The sequence below is a fragment of the Caretta caretta genome, chromosome 1 (assembly GCF_965140235.1).
Source record: "Caretta caretta isolate rCarCar2 chromosome 1, rCarCar1.hap1, whole genome shotgun sequence".
Taxonomy (NCBI): Eukaryota; Metazoa; Chordata; order Testudines; family Cheloniidae; genus Caretta; species Caretta caretta.
In genome coordinates, this window is record NC_134206.1 from 205,862,113 (window position 1) to 205,880,610 (window position 18,498).

Here is an 18,498-nt window from a genome sequence, read left to right on the forward strand (position 1 = left end):
TCAGCCCAAGAAACTAAGACTGTGGCTATTATCAGCCAAACACTCCTTGACCCCACACACTGGGATCAGGGCTGGTGTGTCTGAAGGCCTTTAACTGGGCCCTAAAATGTCCCCATCTTTTGAGGTTTAAACACCTGCTATGGGTGGGGGGGGGGTGTGAGGGGATGTGAGTGAGTGAGGGTGTTTGCGTGATGGGATTGTGAATAGGCCTGTGTGTACATGAGCATTCAGGTATAAGAGTGGCTGGGCGAACAGGGGTGAGTTTTTGTAGGGGCATGGTGTGGGCAGTGGTGTGAGTGTGCAACTGTGAGCATGTGTGGTTAGGGGTAAGCATGTGAGGGATGGAATCAGAGCCTCTGGGGTAGGACAGTGTGTGCGTATGTGTGTGTGTGAGAGAGAGATAGTGTGTGCATATGTGTTTGTTAGAGTTTGTGAGGGGGAAAGTACAGCGTGTGGCTGGAGGTATGTATGTGTGATAGGAATTCTGTGTGTGCATGTGTGTTTGGAGCTGTGTCTGTCAGGGTATGTGTTGTGTGTGTGGGAGTAGTTCTGGAAGTGTCTCTCTCTGTGGGTATGTGTGTTTGGCGGTGTTTCTGTGAGGGTATGTATTAATATGCCAGTGTGTGAGCACCGAACAGGGAGCTATGCAGGCAATCAGACTGCTCTGCTGGGACAGTCACACTGAGATAACGTCAGGTATACCGTACAGCATGTGCCCATGTGCGGCACTCCAGAGTCCCGCACTGGGGAATCTCTCTGTAATGCCAGCTACACAGGAACTGACCAGCCTGACTGCCCTTGCCCTAACCCCAGCTGGTTAGGGGAGTCTGATGCATTGCCTAGGTATGGCCTTATCCAGGCTACTGCATTTGATCCACCATCAAATATCAGAGCACAGAGATTGCCAGAGACACAGCACCTTGGCTGGCTGCCCATGCTTTATACAGTATCTGACATTTATGTATTCACTTACAGTATTTTCTGATTCCAGTGGGATTTGAAAACAGATAACGTTTCTAACCTCAACAATCCTTTTGGCTCAGGACCATAGGAGGGAGGGAGAGAGCTGTAATGCACGAACACAGCCATCTCTTCCCTGCCTTTTAAAATCAGATCCCTTGAAGGTTTGGCCTACCTGAACCCTTATCATGGTGTCTGCTTCAACAGTGAGAAATTTGGCTATAACAGCTGCATGGTGAGCGGGAGGAAAAAGGCTATATTGGAAGAACTGGACCTAACTGGTCATGCTAGATTGTCTCGAGGTGCAGCAGGAGTTCAAGGCAGGCAGGGGTGGATTTAACCATGAGCAAAGCAATTGGACTCTCAAGGCTCCACATTCCACACACATTTGGTAATGCACAGCCCATCTCTCTCCTATCTGTACTGTGCCTTTGTAATGTGTCCCTCCCCATAGGACCTAGGTGCTATGTACAGCATTCGGAATAGCAGCTTTGTGTCTGAGAGGACTCCTTTCTCCCTAGTATTACATTCCTCCCTTAAATGGGATGATCCTGTTATTTGTTTCCATGTCATTCTGCTCCCACTGTTGTTGTGGGAGGGCCTTATGCAAAGAGACGAGTCCTACATTTTCCCCTGATGGTTACAAAATTCAGGCTCATCCTGATTTACAGTGGTGCGGAGTTCCACAGCCAAGGGACTTCTGCTATTAACTCCTTGCCCTGCCAATTAAGAGTCTCTGCCTTCTCTCAGTCAGACAGAACAACCCTATGGATCCCAGCAGCTGTGGTAGGGTGTGGCCTCTGAGTTAGTTAGGGCCCAGCCCATACAGGGTGTCCAGGTAAGGGATGGCTGGGGGTCAAAGCGTCAGGGGCAGCCCCTGGATTAAGGGAAGATGATGGAAGGTGTTCTTAAGGCTACTGCTGCTATCTGAGTGTCCAGGACCACCCAGGAGTCCCAGTACAACACTCGCACACTGTCTTGACCCTGGAGGTTGATTCCTTCTGTGGAGCAGAGTCATAGCTTCTTCCACTTCCTCAATGCATTTTGTGTTCCTATCAGCATCACCTCCATCTTCCCTGGGGCTAGTCTTGTCAACTTCCTGCAGACTTTGGGACAACTAGAAGTCAGCATTGTTCGCACTGGATGCAGAAGAGATGTGGACCAGGGTTTCCAGGCACACTGATGACAATGGAGCTCATGGTGCCTCACGAACTGTCCTAGAGGCCTTACACAGATGGTGGGTAAAGGGTCTGACAAGACAAAGACCTGTGGAGCGGCACTGATGAGAGCTCTGGGAGGAGGGACATTGCTTATCTTGGGCCTTTGGCATCTGTTGGAGAGGAACTAGTGGAGTCAGCCCAAAGCAATTCCTTCTACACACGCCAGCTCTTATAGGCAAGTCAGCACGACCTCATAGCTGATGGTATCAAAGGTCACAGAATTCTTTACCAGGTGTCTGCCTGGTGGGTCTTGCCTACATGTTCATGGTCTAACTGATCGCCATATTTGGGGTCAGGAAGGAATTTTCACCTGGGTCAGATTGGCAGAGACCCTGTGGGGGTTTTACCTTCCTCTGCAGCATGGGGCACGAGTCATTTGCTGGTTTAACTAGAGTAAATGGTGGATTCTCTGTAACTTGAAGTCTTTAGATCATGATTTGAGGACGTCAGTAACTCAGCCAGAAGTTAGGGGTCTATTACAGGAATGGGAGAGTGAAGTTCTGAGGCCTGTGATGTGCAGGAGGCCAGACTAGATGATCATGATGGTCCCTTCTGGCTTTAAAGTCTATGAGTCTGAGTCACTGACAGCTGGAATATCAGCAACATGAACCTCTGTCTCAAGCAGAGAGAGGAAATATCTCCTTTCCAGAGCTGTTTGGGCCTAAGGGAGCGTTCTCTGTATCTATGTGGGCTTAGGCTTTGGAGCTGAAAGCTTTTGGGTGATTAATAAGACCCTCAAGGCTGTTTCCAAAATCTCAGGATGTATAACAGCAAAAGTGAGGTTGGATAGACTAGAGGAGGGGCCGAGAGAGGCATCCTGACTGGGCAGACTGTGAGAAGGCAGTTCTTGAGATCTGCAGCTGACCAGTCTCCCTTCACTTCACAGAGAGGGATGATTATAATTCTGATGGAAATATTAATGCTCATGCTGAGGCTTGTATTTGATGTCAGTTTTTTTTCTCAAATGGCAGAGAAGCCTATGGGGGGGGGGGGGGAACAGCACTGGGGAAATCTCAGCTTTGACTGCTTCCCATTGTAGGGTGGCAGCTTGTTTTATGGCCTGAACTTCCCTTGGCCTCACCTGGCAGGGCCCCACTAACTGTAATGCTAGCATTTCTCAACTCCCCGACTGGCAGGGATGGACAGGGGTGATGAATTTGGATCCCTGGGGGAGTGTGATGAGGTGTTCACCCTACACTTACCCTAGAGGGGTTAATGGAGGCCAGATGGGCCAATTAGCCTATTAGGCTGTAAGATGGGACATTGAAGGCCAAGAGGAAAGCCCTAATTAGGGGAAGCTCACCTGTGTGGAAACAGGCCTGGCTTTTATAAAGCCAGGGAACTGATAGCAGAGAGAGGCTGAAGGGAAGTGTCTGTAGTCACTCCTGGGGGAGGGAGATCTGTTTGGCACTATAGAGGCAGTTAGGCTATGGTTACTCCCTGGGAGCAGGGAGTTGTGAGGCTGGCAAGCTCAGAGAAGGACGGAGAGCCAGAAGGTAAGGAATGGCTCAGGGAAAAGGGAACAGACCTTGGCTGCTGACTAGAGGCTCCCTGAGCTGGAACCTGGAGTAGAGGGCCTAGGTTCCCCTGCTAGCCACTGGGGAAGTGGCACCCTAGGGCAATGAATGCGAAGATTGCCTAAGACTGCTGGTAATAAAAGACTTTGGTACCCCAGAAGGGGGAAACACGCAGTGACCTGACTGGAGGGTCAAGTCATGAAGAAGGAGCACCTGGTGTTGCAGAGAGAGAGTGGCAACAGAGAGCAGAAGGGGACCCCTGACCTGGAACAAGCTGACTCCACAGAGTGGCCAGGAGGAGACCCCACATGCAGTGAGTGGATCCTGTGAGAGGGAGTTGGCATTAATAGCTTCCTGTTAAGCAAGGACCGTTTCTTTTCCAGTCTGCATAGCCAGAAGAATAAGAGACTGGAAAGGAAGGTAAGAGAATGAAGGGAAACCTCCCCAAGGTGCTGCATTCTCCCTTTTAAATTTCCTGGTTCTCCCTGCTCTTCTGGTGGCTCCTCTATGCTAAGGTGACTTATCTAAGGGAATACAAGTTTAATCCAGTGCTACTCAACTGCCTCAGGCCCAATAACCTGAATCCTCTTCCCCTCCCCGCATTTCTTTTCAAGACCTCTGTGCAGCTACAAGTGCACGCAGCCTCCGGGAGCAAAATCTACATCTCAGCCATGGGAATCAATTGGAAGGCCCAGATGTGCTTCCAGCTGTGCACATTTGATAACAGTGAGCTTTGGGATTGAGAATGGTAGGATGTTTCCCATTTTTAGCCTCCAGCCCATTTTAGAGTGCAGAGTTATTAAGCAAACAAAGTGACGCTTTGTCCTAAATGAAAGGCCAGTGAGAAATTAAAGGTGGGTGAGATTCTGTGGCCTGCGTTGTGCAGGAGGTCAGATTAGATGATCATAATGGTCCCTTCTGACCTTAGTATCTATGAATCTAAGGGGCCATTGTGATCATTTAGTCCAGTGGTCACCAACTGGTTGATCGCAATTGACTGGTCAATCCTGGAGATTCTCCTGGTTGATTGCGATCTCCGGCAATGCAGTGGGGCTAAGGCAGGCTCCCTACCTGCCCCAGCCCCACACCGGAAATAGCCAGCATGGCCCCAGGGGAGGTGGGGGCCAGGGGTCTCTGCATGTGCAAGCCAGCTGCCCCTCTGTGCAGGCACCGTCCCTGCAGCTCCCATTGGCTGGGAATGGGGAACTGTGGCCAATGGGAGCTGTGTGGATGGTGCCCGCACAGAGGGGCAGCGTGTGGAGCCATGTGCCCCTGCAGGGATGTGTGGGCCTCTTCCTGGAGTGATGTGAGGCTGGGGCAGGCAAGGAGCCTGCCCTAGTCCCACTGTGCTGCCGACTGGGAGACGCCTAAGGTAAGTGCCGCCCGGTGAGAGCCCATGCCACTCATTCCTGCCCCAGCCTTAAGCCCCCTCCCAGAGCCTGCACCCCAACCTCCTACCCCAAGCTCAGCCCAGAGCCCCCTCCCACACTGTGAACCCCTTGGCCCCAGCCCAGAGCCTGCACCCCCTCCTAACCCCTAAACCCCTGCTCCAGTCTGGTGAAAGTGAGTGAGGGTGTGAGAGAGCGAGTCACCGAAGGGGGAGGGCAGGGAATTGAGTGGGCAGGGCTTTGGGGAAGGGGCAGGGTAGATCCTGGGGTGCCCTTAAATTCAAAAAGTGATCTTGGGCATAAAAAGGTTAGAGACCACTGCTCTAAGCTAAAGCATGTGTTGATGGTTGGGAACTGGCTGTCAATGAGTGTTGAAAATGCTGGGAAACTGTTTGGAGCTATGGCCAAAGATGTGTTTTGAATTCACATGCAGCCTTGCAGGATAATAGACTGTCTCCCTCCCTGCACCTCCACCCAGTGATTGTCTTCCCCTACCTTTAGCACTAGGGGTGACCTGTTGGGCAGAAGGAGACCCCCTTTTCCCTTCCAGCTGCAACAATAGCTGGGTGGTGGTGCCCAGTTGCCTCTCTATTGCATCTGTCACTCTAGCTCTGGTAGTGGCACCCTGGGGCTGTCGAGAAGAAGTCCCACAGGCTTCTGAAGTCTGAGTCTTGGAGTGTTAGTGGGGGTGAACATAGGTGGTGGGGCTCAGCTGAGTGGCTAATGGGGATCATACCCTCTGGCACTGGGGCTAGAAGGGAGGTGACTTACCACCCTTTCTCCATTAGAACCAGATGGGGAGGCCACTCACGGAGGCTCCCCTCCAGAAGGCTGCTGCCCCTCAAATCAGAAAGCAGGCCTTGAAAGACAGAACGCCAACACCAAAAAGTCACTTTTGGCCAAGACCCTTCTCTGGCTATCCCCCCACTGGAAGGTGGATTTCTCAGCTAGTGATCCTGGCATGCAGCTTTGTGGGCATTAATTACACACTGTGGAGTATCTCTGCACAGTGGGAACTTAATATGCTCTTTGGATGCCTCACAAAAGGTTGAACATTGTTAGGTTTGTATTTTTATCTGAACTGAGCATTCCTAATGTGAAGTGTACTCTCAGCCAAGGCACAAGTTTCCAACCGTGAGCTAAAAGGATGCTGATGGGGGGTCCAATCCTGTCTCAGCACAATTCCCACGCAGCTCCTTGGCACTTCATTTAACCACTGCTCAGTGGCATCACCAGGAAAGTTATCTTGCTGACTAAGCTGGGCAGCCAACATACTAAACATCCATGTGGAGCTGGGCATGTCATTTCTCTATGCTGTCCTGCCCCTCTGTTTGCGGTATTTGAAACCAAAACTGCCCTAACACCATGCAACTGGCCCACAAAACTAAACTCCCCTCTGAAGAGAACTGAGGCAAGAAGAACTGGAGGACTTGTGGCACCTTAGAGACTAACAAATTTATTTGAGCATAAGCTTTTTGAATGTTATGATTCCTGATGTTAGATTTGTGTCCATTTAGTCTTTTGGATAGAGACTGTCCAGTTTGGCCAGTGTACAAGGCAGAGGGGCATTGCTGGCACATGATGGCATATATCACATTGGTAGATGTGCAGGTGAACGAGCCCCTGATGGCGTGGCTAATGCGATTAGGGCCTATGATGGTGTCACTTGAATATATACATGGACAGAGTTGGCATCGGGCTTTGTTGCTTCCATCCAGCACACCACATGATCCATTGTCTACAGCCAAGCTCTAAGATACAACTGCATTTACTCCAATACCTCAGGCAGAGGCAAACACCTACAAGATCTGTCAAGCTTTCTTACAACTACAATACCCACCTGCACTACAAGTTTCTTTGTTTTTTTTTCTCCTGCTGATAATAGCTTATCTAATTAGCCTCTCCCAGTTTGTATGGTAACTTCCGACTTCTCTATGTATAAGCTTTCGTGAGCAAGTGAGCTGTAGCTCACGAAAGCTTATGCTCAAATACATTTGTTAGTCTCGAAGGTGCCACAAGTCCTCCTGTGCCTTCTTGCCTCAGGTTTCAGAGTAGCAGCCGTGTTAGTCTGTATCTGCAAAAAACAGATTGGGGGGGGGGGGGGCAGAATTCAGTAGAGATGAGGCCATTTCTCATCCCGTCTCCTCTGCCTTGCTTTGTCTAAGCATAAGAGCGTCTCCTTTTAAACTTCAGGCCTGATTCCATCATTAAGGCACAGGTCCATGTTGAGGGCAGTGCAGTCGCCTTGGTTCAGTGGGAGCTCAGGGAGCGCAATCCCTCCACCAGCACCGCAGCGTCCAGGGCAGGGGCTGCTGCATAACGCACCATCCCCTTGGTCAGTGCCACTTACCCAGCTCTATTCTCCATGCTTGGCTGGTGCTGAGCAGGGCTTCAGGGCTGTGACCATGTTGTTCCTGCTAGGTACAACTTGGGTTTTTGTGTTGATACCGGATATGGTTCCAAGGCAGACTCCTGGATCTGAAACCCCTCTAGACTTGGGAGAACTCACATTTGGATCTGAACTCTGCAGGTGGCATTTCTTGCCCCCTTGGGGGAGGCTTAGCCTCCCCCAGCCTCTTATAGCTGCTGCCTATGCATGGCACAGATACATGTCTGTGTTTAACCTGTACACCGCACCACTGAAATTCATAAAATCAGAAAGGCTGAGCACTTAAAAACTGGACCGTAACTGACTGCAAATCCCAGTGATGATTGAACCTGGTGATCTTCTGAACAAAAGGAGCTCTCCACCATGATTATAGCTGTTTCCATCGCTTCACATTGGCTCAACAGACGTTTTAGGCTTCTTTGGCACAATGACAATCCTCAAATCTTATATAGATTCTATAAGGGAGGACAATAAAAAGATGAAGCAATCCATATGGCTTATTGGGCTTGCAGGGAAGCCCCAGAGCGTGCTTGCTATCCAGATGGGCAAACAGCGCAGCTGCCTACCCAATGTTAGGAGCACCTGGGGCTCTGTAGCAGCCCTGGCTTTGCATAGTGTCTGGATACTAGCTCAAGCCCTTCTCCCTTAGGGCTCTCTAGTGTGTCCATGTGGCAGATACATAGGTTGGTTATATCCAAGGACCAGTTGAATGTTGAACTTTATTGGAGAGAGGAGTTCCCTGCTCCCAGAACAAACAGCTGTCATTTCTAATTTCATAATGCTTTAGCCAACAAGGAACTTTCACTGATGGCTTCTTGATGACATCTGGCCATGAACAGCTGGAGTACCAGAGGGTGATCTTAGCACATACACTCTTTCAAAAATTGGAATGGGGCCAAAGCATAAAGCTTTGTATTACTAACGCCTCACACCTAGGCAAAACTCCCTGCTGACACTTGGTAAGGGTGCTTTATCTTTTAAAGAGGGAAGATAGTCAAGTAGGTAGGGCATAGACCAAGGTGTGGGAAGACTTGCATTCTATTCCTGACTCTGCCACTGACTTGCTGTGTGACCTTGGGCAAGTCACTTGGCTGCTCTGGGCCTCGTTTCATGCAACTGCAAAATGGGGAGAATGATGCTTATCTGCACTTTTTTTTTTAAAGTGCTTTGAGCTGTACAGACACAAAGCTCTAGGTGGTGTTACTACACAGCCGTGCTCCTTCTCAGCTATGCAATCTCTAGTGGATAGAGAGCAGCACATATGGCCCCCAGGGCCGGGGTACTGGAGCATGATCTCTCCTCCCCCTCTTCATGAATGTAGTGCTGATGAAAGTTGCTGGACTGGCTGGCAGCCATGGACTCTGAAAGCTTCTCTTTATCCCCAGAACAGGTATGGTAAAGGCAGCCGTGCAAGCTTCCTCCATGCACCCTGCCCTACACATGTCTTATCTGTGCCATGGAGGAACTGTCTTTCAGGGTTAGAAGCATGTTCAATCTCTGTAGTCCAATCAGTCTTTGGCCTCTCTGGCCCTCCTGCTTGCAGCATGAGTAAATCAGTGCTAATTAACCTGGCTTGTGCACTGTGGATACCTGTCCACTAGGTACTGGACTGAGGCCCCCATCTCATGAGCATATTCATTTTCAGTGAAGAAGGATGACGTCCTTTTCAGTCAATCAAGGAGATAGGATCAAATGTACAATGTGGTTGCCTAGAGAGAGGTTAGTTTTATGTGCACTAATACTAGACTATAGCTGTGGCAATTCTAGATCCTCAAGCCCTAGCTCCTTTGAATATCTGGGGTGAATCAGATTCAAAGCTGAAGTCACACCTATAATTTCCATGTCAAAGGCAGAAGGGTCTTGTGGTGAGCTGGGGAATATACGTACAACTTATGAATTCTGGTTAATTTTATGAAATTGCTGTATTACTGAATGCCTCAGTGGGTAGTGACTCAAATATGGGCTGACAGTGTATCAGCATCATGACCACTCCCTCGTTTGGACAAAGCTACAGAACAAACAAGAAGTTGTTTAAACTTAATGACTGTGCTCAGGCCAAACAATGGGTCTGGGGGGAGGATGTCTGAGCTGGGAGGTGGCCTGATGAGAGGTAGGTCTGGAGAGTAGAAAAGCCACAAACAGGCAAACAAAGAAACCAGGTGGTGGTGCTAGTTTTTTAAAAATTCAGAATTCACAGAAAAGTTTGGGCGGGAGACAGGAACAGAGGGGAAAGTTTTGTAGCAGAGCAGAGGGGTCCTTTCCCGCTGCAGGACCAGCTGAGGAAGAAGGAAGCTGGCTCCTTGATTTGGAGAAGCCATGTGCAGTCACAGGAGGGGAGGGCAGATTCTGGACTCCTTAGAGGACTTTGACCTAAGCCCAAAAAACACTGAAGAATGCTGAGGAAACTCAGGCAGGGAAATGCTTCCAGTTGTGTGTTAACTTGTCTAGATAGCTCAAGAGATATACAGATCTAATGTGGAGAATAATGGGTTTTGGAACCCTTTGCGAAGCCTCTGTGTTATGTGCTTCCACTGTCGCATGTCCCTGAAGAGGTGAACTGTAAAACCAGTGATGCCCATAAAGTTGGCGGGCTAAATTCTGGGAATGCTTGGAGGGTCCAGCACTAGTCCTGGGAGCCTATGGCAACAGAGCTGCAGAACCCATTTCCATGAAGGAGAAGCAGACCATCTGTGTTCAGAAAGTGTGCCAGAGGCTGAGGAAAGAAACCATGCCGGAGCCCACCCAGACTCCGGCAAGCTTAAAAGCACACGGGTCCAGTGTGTGAGGCCTGGTGAGTGTCTAGCAGAGGGAGCACAGCCAGGGCTATGACAGGCCTATTTTCTATTTTGGATACATCTGCATTCTCGCACAAATCCTCTCTTCTCAAGGGATTTCAGACCAAGTTGGTGGATCTATCCTGAGAATAGCTGATCTCACAAAATTTCCACTGTCCTGGCCCCAAATCTCATGAGAACAGCTGGCAAGATTTCAGTGCCACCTAATCCAAACAAGAAAAGGAGTACTTGTTTTGTACAAATTTGTTAGTCTCTAAGGTGCCACAAGTACTCCTTTTGTTTTTACAGATACAGACTAACAGGGCTGCTACTCTGAAACTAATCCAAACACACACTCTTGTCCCATTTGTGCCTTAGACCTGACTCCTATGTTTTGGTTCTAATCCAGTGCTGGATGCGAAAGCTGCCTTTTCATCTCTAAGAACATTGGTCCTTATGTGCTAGGAAAGAGATAATTGGATCTCAGGAGCTGATCTCCCCAGGTATTCCTCCTTAGTATTTCAGAACTGGCCAAGTATGTTATGAGCATAGGCATTGTTCTAAAGCAGCCTGTGTTGGCTGTTGTCAGAGGCACAACACCAGTGTGCTGCTTGACCAGTTCTGGAATGCTAAGCAGCAGCATGTTCCTCTTCTATTAACTGAAATAAGACTAGTTTGTGCTAGGGCAATGCTTCATGGAATTTCAGCCTGCAGATGCTGCTGCTTTGGTACTTTAAATGGTTGGGCTAGATCAGCCTCTTTATTCAGGATCTTGCATATGCCTACAAAGGCAAGAAGCAGGGATGCAGGCCATGCCTGATTGCAACCTCCCTGGTCAGTATTTGAAAACCTGAATTCCTTTACTAAAGCCTCCCATTTCAGAAGCAAAACCCTAATCCAACAGATTATTATTATTGTCCCTATGGCTGGATGCTTGTCCCAGTGGAAGGAGGAATGATTTAGTTTACAATGTTTGCTGCAGAGATGGATCCAGTGGCAGGTGTCTCAAATGGGAGAGGGACTGTGAAAACACAGGAGAAGAGGCAATGGGGAAGGAGAAACAGGAGGAAGTGAGGTTGGGATGCCGAGGGGAAAAGGAGAGTGCCAAAGGAAAGGGCAGGAGAGGGGATGTTTCTCTCCTCAGCTTCATTGTTCTGCTCCTCTTTCTTCCTGTACTTTGCCTATTTAGATTGAGATCTTCAGGGAGCTTTTCTGCTGATTTATCTGTGAAGCACCTAGTGCAGAGGTGGGCAAACTATGTCCTGCGGGCCACATCCAGCCCGCGGGACCCTCCTGCCCAGCCCTGAGCTCCTGGCCCAGGAGGCTCACCCCTGGCCCCTCCCCTGCAGCCTCAGCACACCACGCCTTGAGCACAACGCTCTGGGTGGCTGGGCAGAGCGGTTGCAGAGTCGCAGCCTGACCCGGTGCTCTGGGCGGCACGGTAAGGGGGCAGGGAGGGTTGGTGGGCAGGGGTGTGGATAGGGGTTGGGACAGTCAGAGGGCAGGGAGCAGGGGTGGTGGATGGGGCAGGAGTCCCAGGGAAGCTGTCAGGGAACAGGGGGGTGAGATGCGGGGGTGGGGGTTGAATAGGGGGTGGGGTGGGGGCTGGGCCATGCCTGGCTGTTTGGGTAGACACAACCTCCCCTAACCGGCCCTCCATACAATTTTGGAAACCTGATGTGGCCCTCAAGCCAAAAAGTTTGCCCACCCCTGACCTAGTGTAACCCAGTGATGAGTGAGTGTTGTGGCCCTGGTCCACGGAGGACAGGAGTCTGTTCCAGCCTTGCTCTTTTGCTTAGTCTGTAGACACTAATATATTTAGCTCTGAAGGTCTCTGCTTCAATTCCCAGGATCAGCCGAGCTGGCGGCTGTTACAGCAGCGCCCCGTGAGTGCTGTGCAATAACAATACAAGTTAACAGGGTGGGAGGGGAAAGGGGAGAGAAGAGCCCTTTAGCCACAGCTTAGAGAGCGCTGGCGCCCACCCCTCCCATCACCACTGTGGCCATTTTGCAACACCCCCTTCCAGCCCCTAGTGGCACCACTGACCAATCAGGGAGTGGCACAAAATCAGAAGTGCAGCTGCCTGAGGCTGGCAGAAAAGGCCCAGCTCCAGCTGCTGCTTCCCCACCACGTGCCACGCCCGGAGCCACTGCCATGGGGGAGCTGCAGGAGCCATAGTTCCTCCCTGCCAGGCAGCAAATGCAGGAGCAGGTCCAAGGAACTGCAGCTGCTGAAGAGCACTCTGCCTGGAAGGAGGAGGAGTTGCCAGACAACAGGAGCCCACTCCTTTGCAAGCCAGAGAAGGACTCTAGATCCCAGACCCAGGGAGGGAGCCCACCGGACTCCAGCATGGGACCCCATTGAGGGACCTGAAGACACAGTGAGCAATCCCACTGCACCATCGCTGTCAGTTATGGCGTTACTCTTCTTTGTTATCTGGTTGTTTAAGTTGTGCCCATGACCATAGTATCTGAGCACATGGGCTTTGAGTGGGTGGGGTTTGGGTCGTGGGTGGGGCTGAGGAGGGCACCACTACCAGTTAGACCCTTGCACGTCTAATAAAACATAAGCAACCTTTGGAGGCTCCAATATATGCTTATTGTCTTGGCCACTTGGGCCAGAGACCCTTACCTCCACCAGGTCAATGGCTTGTTCACAAGGCACATTTTCTTACCACCCTGAAAATGAATGTGTCAGAGAGAGGAGATATGTGATAAGACTGTGCGGCTGTCTTTGCAGGTGTACATGAGGCTGTGCTGTGGCTTCCTTGGAAGTGTATTACTCTTCAGTCTGCTCATTATGGCCACATTTCAGCAAAGCACTTAAACCTGTGCTTAACTTTAATCAGATGCTTACTTGCTTTTCTGAAGCAGGGTCTGTCTCTGCCTACACCCTCCCTGTGCCACTGTCTCATCTCCTTCCCTGTACGCTCCTCCTCCACCACAGCATATATCTTCCGACTGTATTTTCCACTCTATGCATCTGATGAAGTGGGTTTTAGCCCACAAAAGCTTGTGCCCAACTAAATGTGTTAGACTCTAAGCTGCCCCAAGGACTCCTCGTTCTTTTTGCTGATACAGACTAACGCAGCTATCACTCTGAAACCTAACATCGTACTAGAAGTTGTTCTCGTGCCTCAGAGTGCCCCACAGCAGGGGCTGCTAGAGAACCATGTTTCCCCACCTTCCCCCAACCAGGAACTGACAACTAGCACAGGTTGAAACATGGATTTTCCATCTTACAAAAAAAATTGGCAATTTAAAAAAAAAAATCTCCCATATGGACAAAAAGCCAACATTTTTTGCACATAGAAATGGGGGGGCGGGGTGGAAGAGGGATTATTTAGCTAAACCCAGGATGTTTCATTTGACTTCAACCTGTTTTTATTTGATTTATTATATAAAATGTTGAAACAAAAAGCCATTTTGAAATGAAAAATTGAAACTTTCCATCCTGAAAAGGTCACAAGGGGAAGTGTTGACATTTTCAAAATGTTTTTTCTAATCTGTTTCCACATGAAATTTTGCTGAAATTGAGCCAATTTCATGAAAAATTTCAGGTTAGTCAAATGGCATTTTCTGATGGAAAAATGTTGGAACAAAAACTTTCCAACCATCTCTGCTGCGAATGTCATGTCAGCAGTGTACTCCCGGCCCCCATCAACCTGTGGACACCAAAACATTCTATGAACAGACAAAGAATAAGGTCCCTTGGCAGCAGCAGTACATTCTGTCCTGTTGATGTGCCACAACCCTGTCCCACAGAAATCACCTCTAGGAGCGAGAAGAGATATGACTCTCCATGGCTCATTCAGTTTGCATTGGCCTCACTGTGGAGATTGCCAGAAAGGGGGGCAGATGTGAGGGCAGTTTTGTACTGTGGACACCTGTCCACTAGGCACTGAAACAAACCCCACCAACACACTTCATTTAGGCCAACAGGCAGATTCTTAGGAATACATTTTAAGTGAGTTTTATTTTGGTAGCACTTTGAATGATAGTTCTATCCATCTGTGGTACTTCTATGGCCCCGTCATGCTAGTGTCTGAACACCTCTTACTCCTTAATGTATTTATCTTCACAACACCCCTCTGAAGTGCTATTATCTGCATATTACAGCTGATGAACTGAGGCACAGGGAGATTAAGTGACCTGCCCAAGGTCACACAGGAAGTCTGTGGCAGAGCCGGGAATTGAACCCAGGTCTCCAGAGTCCAAAGTTAATTATATCCTAACCATTGGACCGTCCCTTGCAAAAAAAAAAAAAAATAAAATAAAATAAAGTTCTCACGTACACATTTAATAAGATAGCTAGTGACAGACCATCATGGACAGATTTTTGGCAGGGAATAACACCTGTAATATATAATAGATACCTTCTGTCAAGCCTCCATAAATATGTATGTAGTAATCAATTGCCATTTATGTAGCACATAACTACCCTATTAAATAACAATGCAATTATAGCATCAGTACAAACATCTCAGCTAGAGATCTGCAGTTAAGTTACCCAGTTGATAACCCAGTTTTGCAAAGAACTCTACCTCCTCTTTCACCCGGGGCAAGTAATCGTGTTTTGATGGGTTAATATAATCTCCTTGGTTTTTCTGTCACCTTCATTGTTAAATTGTATGGGTACATTCTGAATCTGGATTAACATGCTGTCAGGATAGTGAACCCCCAGTGTGTATATTTTTCTAGCTTTCAATTGCCATGCTATTAAGATGCAACACATTTAAACCCCAGATCTGGGAAGCAAAGTGTAACTGTCCCTTCTTCACTCCTTACTTTTTCCGAGCTGAGATTGGGGGAGCCTCCTCAACCAAGGTGGAAAATGAATATCTAAAGACACTTCCCCGCCTCCTTAAATTCAGGTGCCCCCCTTCCCAGTATGACCCAGTAGCTTTCAGGTGCCTTTATGACCAGGAACCAGTGCTACAAATCTACCGTGTAATTTTTACTGTATTTCCCTTTGCAAAGGATCAGTTCATTAGAACCTCTCCTCGCTGGGTAATTAATCACACATTCTCCATCTTGGAAATGGATGGTTATACTGAAGAAACTAATAAGAAGCTACAGAAAGACTCCAAGCAGGTAACTGAATGTCAGGGGAGCACAAAGGATTAAGCATTGGCAGGGACTGAGAGCTTTTTTAAAAAGGCAGCCAAGTATTGTCTTTGCAACACTGTTTAGTAAGGGCTCTCTGCTGAGCCCTCCTAGTGGGCTAGAAGATTGGGTTCAAGTCCAAAATATGGACAGGCAAAACAGCTTGGATAAAGTACAAAGTAACCTGAACATTTGCCCAGCATTCAAACTGGAGCCTCAACTCTTTCCAGAGAGTTGGAAAAGCTCAGTCATCTTGGTTTCTGTTGTTTCTATGGAAAAAGGGTTCTTGGTTTTGGATGGATGCAGAAATTCTAACAGCAGCACCGGAAAACCTATTTTCATGAGATTTCCAGACCGAAGGGTTTCAGCTGAATTCAACACCCAATACTTTGGGGATCTGTCCCACCTGAACCTTATGAGTCCTTTCCCCTGGCTAGTTCGGATGGCCCCAAACTGCACTGCAGTAGTAGACCCTGGCTGAAACAGCTGTGCAGCCAAACATGCACCAGCACTTACCTCCAGTACCATCTCTGTCATCTGGAACTGCTTCTGAGAGACTTTATCAGAGCCCACAGGCTCATGGAAGAGTAGGCAGAGCACGTCATACTTCTTCAGGGCCTGCTTGTAGTTCTTCTCGTTCAGGTCAAACACCCGATCCTTCCCATCGTAGGTGGGGAAGTCCAGTCCCTCTTCAGCCCTGCAGCAGAAGAACAGGTAAGAACCTGCCAGTAGCCAGCAAGCTATCTTCATTGGGAGATAGTGTGGGGTGTCTTTTCTTATATATCTGAGAAGGGAAGGAAAAAGAGCCAGCAGAAACCAGAGTCTCAGGGTGAAGTTTGGACTGAGTGTATATTTCCTCTGCCTTCCTAATGATCAATCCAGGCCAGTGGGAAGCAGCAAACTTTGCAGTCCTGGGCTGAAGACAAAGAGACAGACAGGAGAAGCTGCGAGGCCAAGCCCTGGATACCTTACATAGCTCTGCCTAGCTCCTGTGTCATTAGGAACTCCATTTTTAGGAAGCAGTTGTTTCAGGCTAAAAATAAACCCTGCAATGAATAAAAAGGACAGATATGACACCATTGAGGGACTTGCTGGCACTCTGCATCATCTGAGCGAGGGAGAGGGAGTGGAGGAGATTGAGATTAGGAATGCAGGCAGGCAGGCTTTATCAAGGGAAAGGGTACATGGGGCATCAAGGCACAATCCACCTTATTAGGACTTTAAAAAATAGACAGTTGATGGGACACTAAGTGGTATCTTTCTTTCTCAGTACTGTGTGGTTCATGCCTAGATATCACAGTAGTTAGGCTTTAGATCAAGGGATTGATCCATCAGTCTTGGAATATAAATGCAATTAAATGTTTCATGATAGTGATTCTCATTCACACTGCAAAGAAGAATTCCATCTCCCCAGTCTCTAGGGAGTGGAGACAAGTGAGGACCTTGGGAGTTTTCTTCTTCTTCTGGGGTATTAAGCAAGGATCATCACTGAGGTTCAGATAGGCCACACACCTGACTTGTTCAGTTTCCTCCAATCTCCACATCGATCCATGGTCATTGGTAGAGCTTGGTCCTTCCTGTCTCTATGTACCTGTGATCCTGGAACAAATGGAAACTGACCATGCCATTTCTGACACCCAGAGTAGTTAACATGCATCCAGACCCAGGCATTATTGAGATGTGGCTAAAGCATTCTGATGTCAAACAATATGAATGGCTGGTCTTACTGACCACGCTTTGTGTCCAGCAGCTGGGAGCTTTGGGCAGAGGTCAGTGATCTCATCAGGACATTGGACAGAGGCCGGATGTCTTTGCTGATCCTCCTCAACTTCTGGGAGGCTGTTGATCACCAGGTGTTGCTCACACAGCTACACAATCCAGCAAGGGTAGGTGGAATCACTGTTCCCCTCGTCCCTTTCTCTTCCTTGCCAGCAGGTGAAGCTGGCTGACTGCTCCTTCTCCCCAGGGACTCTGAGTTGTGGGATCCCTCAGGGCTTAGTCCTGGTACCCCTTTTCTCTTCCAGCTACATGAAGCTACTGAGAGAGACAGCGTGAGAAGCTGTGGGTTGCTGATGCCCCCTCTTTGTGTCTTCCTCTCCTCTGACCCAGAGAGCACTGCTGACAGACTCCCCCCAGTGTCTGGCAGTAATTGGGAGCTGGAATAAAGCCAGCTGGCTGGAGCTCAAACCAGACAAGATGGTGGTGATGCTGATCTGCAGGGAGAAGTGTTTTAAGGGCCTGGTGAAATACAGTTCAACTGGGCATCAGAGAGGGGTTTACAACTCTTGTTCTTACTAGACTCCCCACTGCTCCCAGGTTCCTAGACTCACAGATTGCTTTGGTCACCCACACAGCACTCCTTCCCCTACAGTGGTAGAGACTGTGTCACTTCCTATTAGATACAGATCTCACCTCCATCATCCATGCCTTTGTAGCCTCTTGGCTGCTCTACAGTAATAGGGTCCACATGAGGCTAAACTTGGAATCCACCTAGAAGCTCCATCTGGTGAACTTCCTCTCTTCTGAGCGACCCAGGATCCTTTCCCTGCACTGGCTCCGTAGTGCCTGTCAGGTGAAATTCAAGGTGTTGGTTACCAAATGCAAAGACCTAGAAGGTAGAGGCCCTTGTTATCTTAAAAGCCTCCTCGCTATTTCCTACCACCCATACAACCAAAATTTGCCTGGAACTTGACATCCCAAACCTGAAACTTCACGGAGCTGAATACCAGGTATTCTTTGTGACAGGTCTGCACCTCTGACATTACCTTCCTACTGAACCATATACTAGCACAAACCTGGCTGTTTTTAGAAGGAGCTGCAAGACTCCTCTCCTAGGTGATGAAACTCCTAGCTGACTAGACACATTAAAGTGATCATTCACTGGATACTTAGGCTGTAAAATTAGAACTTGGTTTGTAAGCTCCTCAGGGTATGGAACAGGTTGTTTGTTTGTCTTTAACAAACCATATCCATTTATGATGCTGTGTAAACCCCCATCAGCAACAGCATGTGTTTTAAAGCACACCTAAATCAAACTGCATCATAAAATGAAACACGCGCTGGAATTTGTGTGCCTTCACTTGTCAAAATCAGGTTCCCAAAGCCTGCTCTCCTTTTATTTCAGTAGGTCACAGATCTTTGGAG

General features: G+C 48.6%; 1 protein-coding gene across 1 annotated transcript in view; it reads right to left on the reverse strand.

Moving 5' to 3' along the window:
• CASQ2 (calsequestrin 2) overlaps positions 1 to 16,365 on the reverse strand; it is a 48,720-nt gene extending 32,355 nt beyond the window's left edge. Inside the window, exon 1 of the mRNA XM_048818443.2 lies at positions 15,871 to 16,365. Coding sequence (XP_048674400.1) covers positions 15,871 to 16,104 — 234 coding nt within the window. The 5' untranslated portion in view covers positions 16,105 to 16,365. The remainder of the gene's footprint in view (positions 1 to 15,870) is intronic.
• Between the last annotated feature and the right edge of the window lie 2,133 nt (positions 16,366 to 18,498).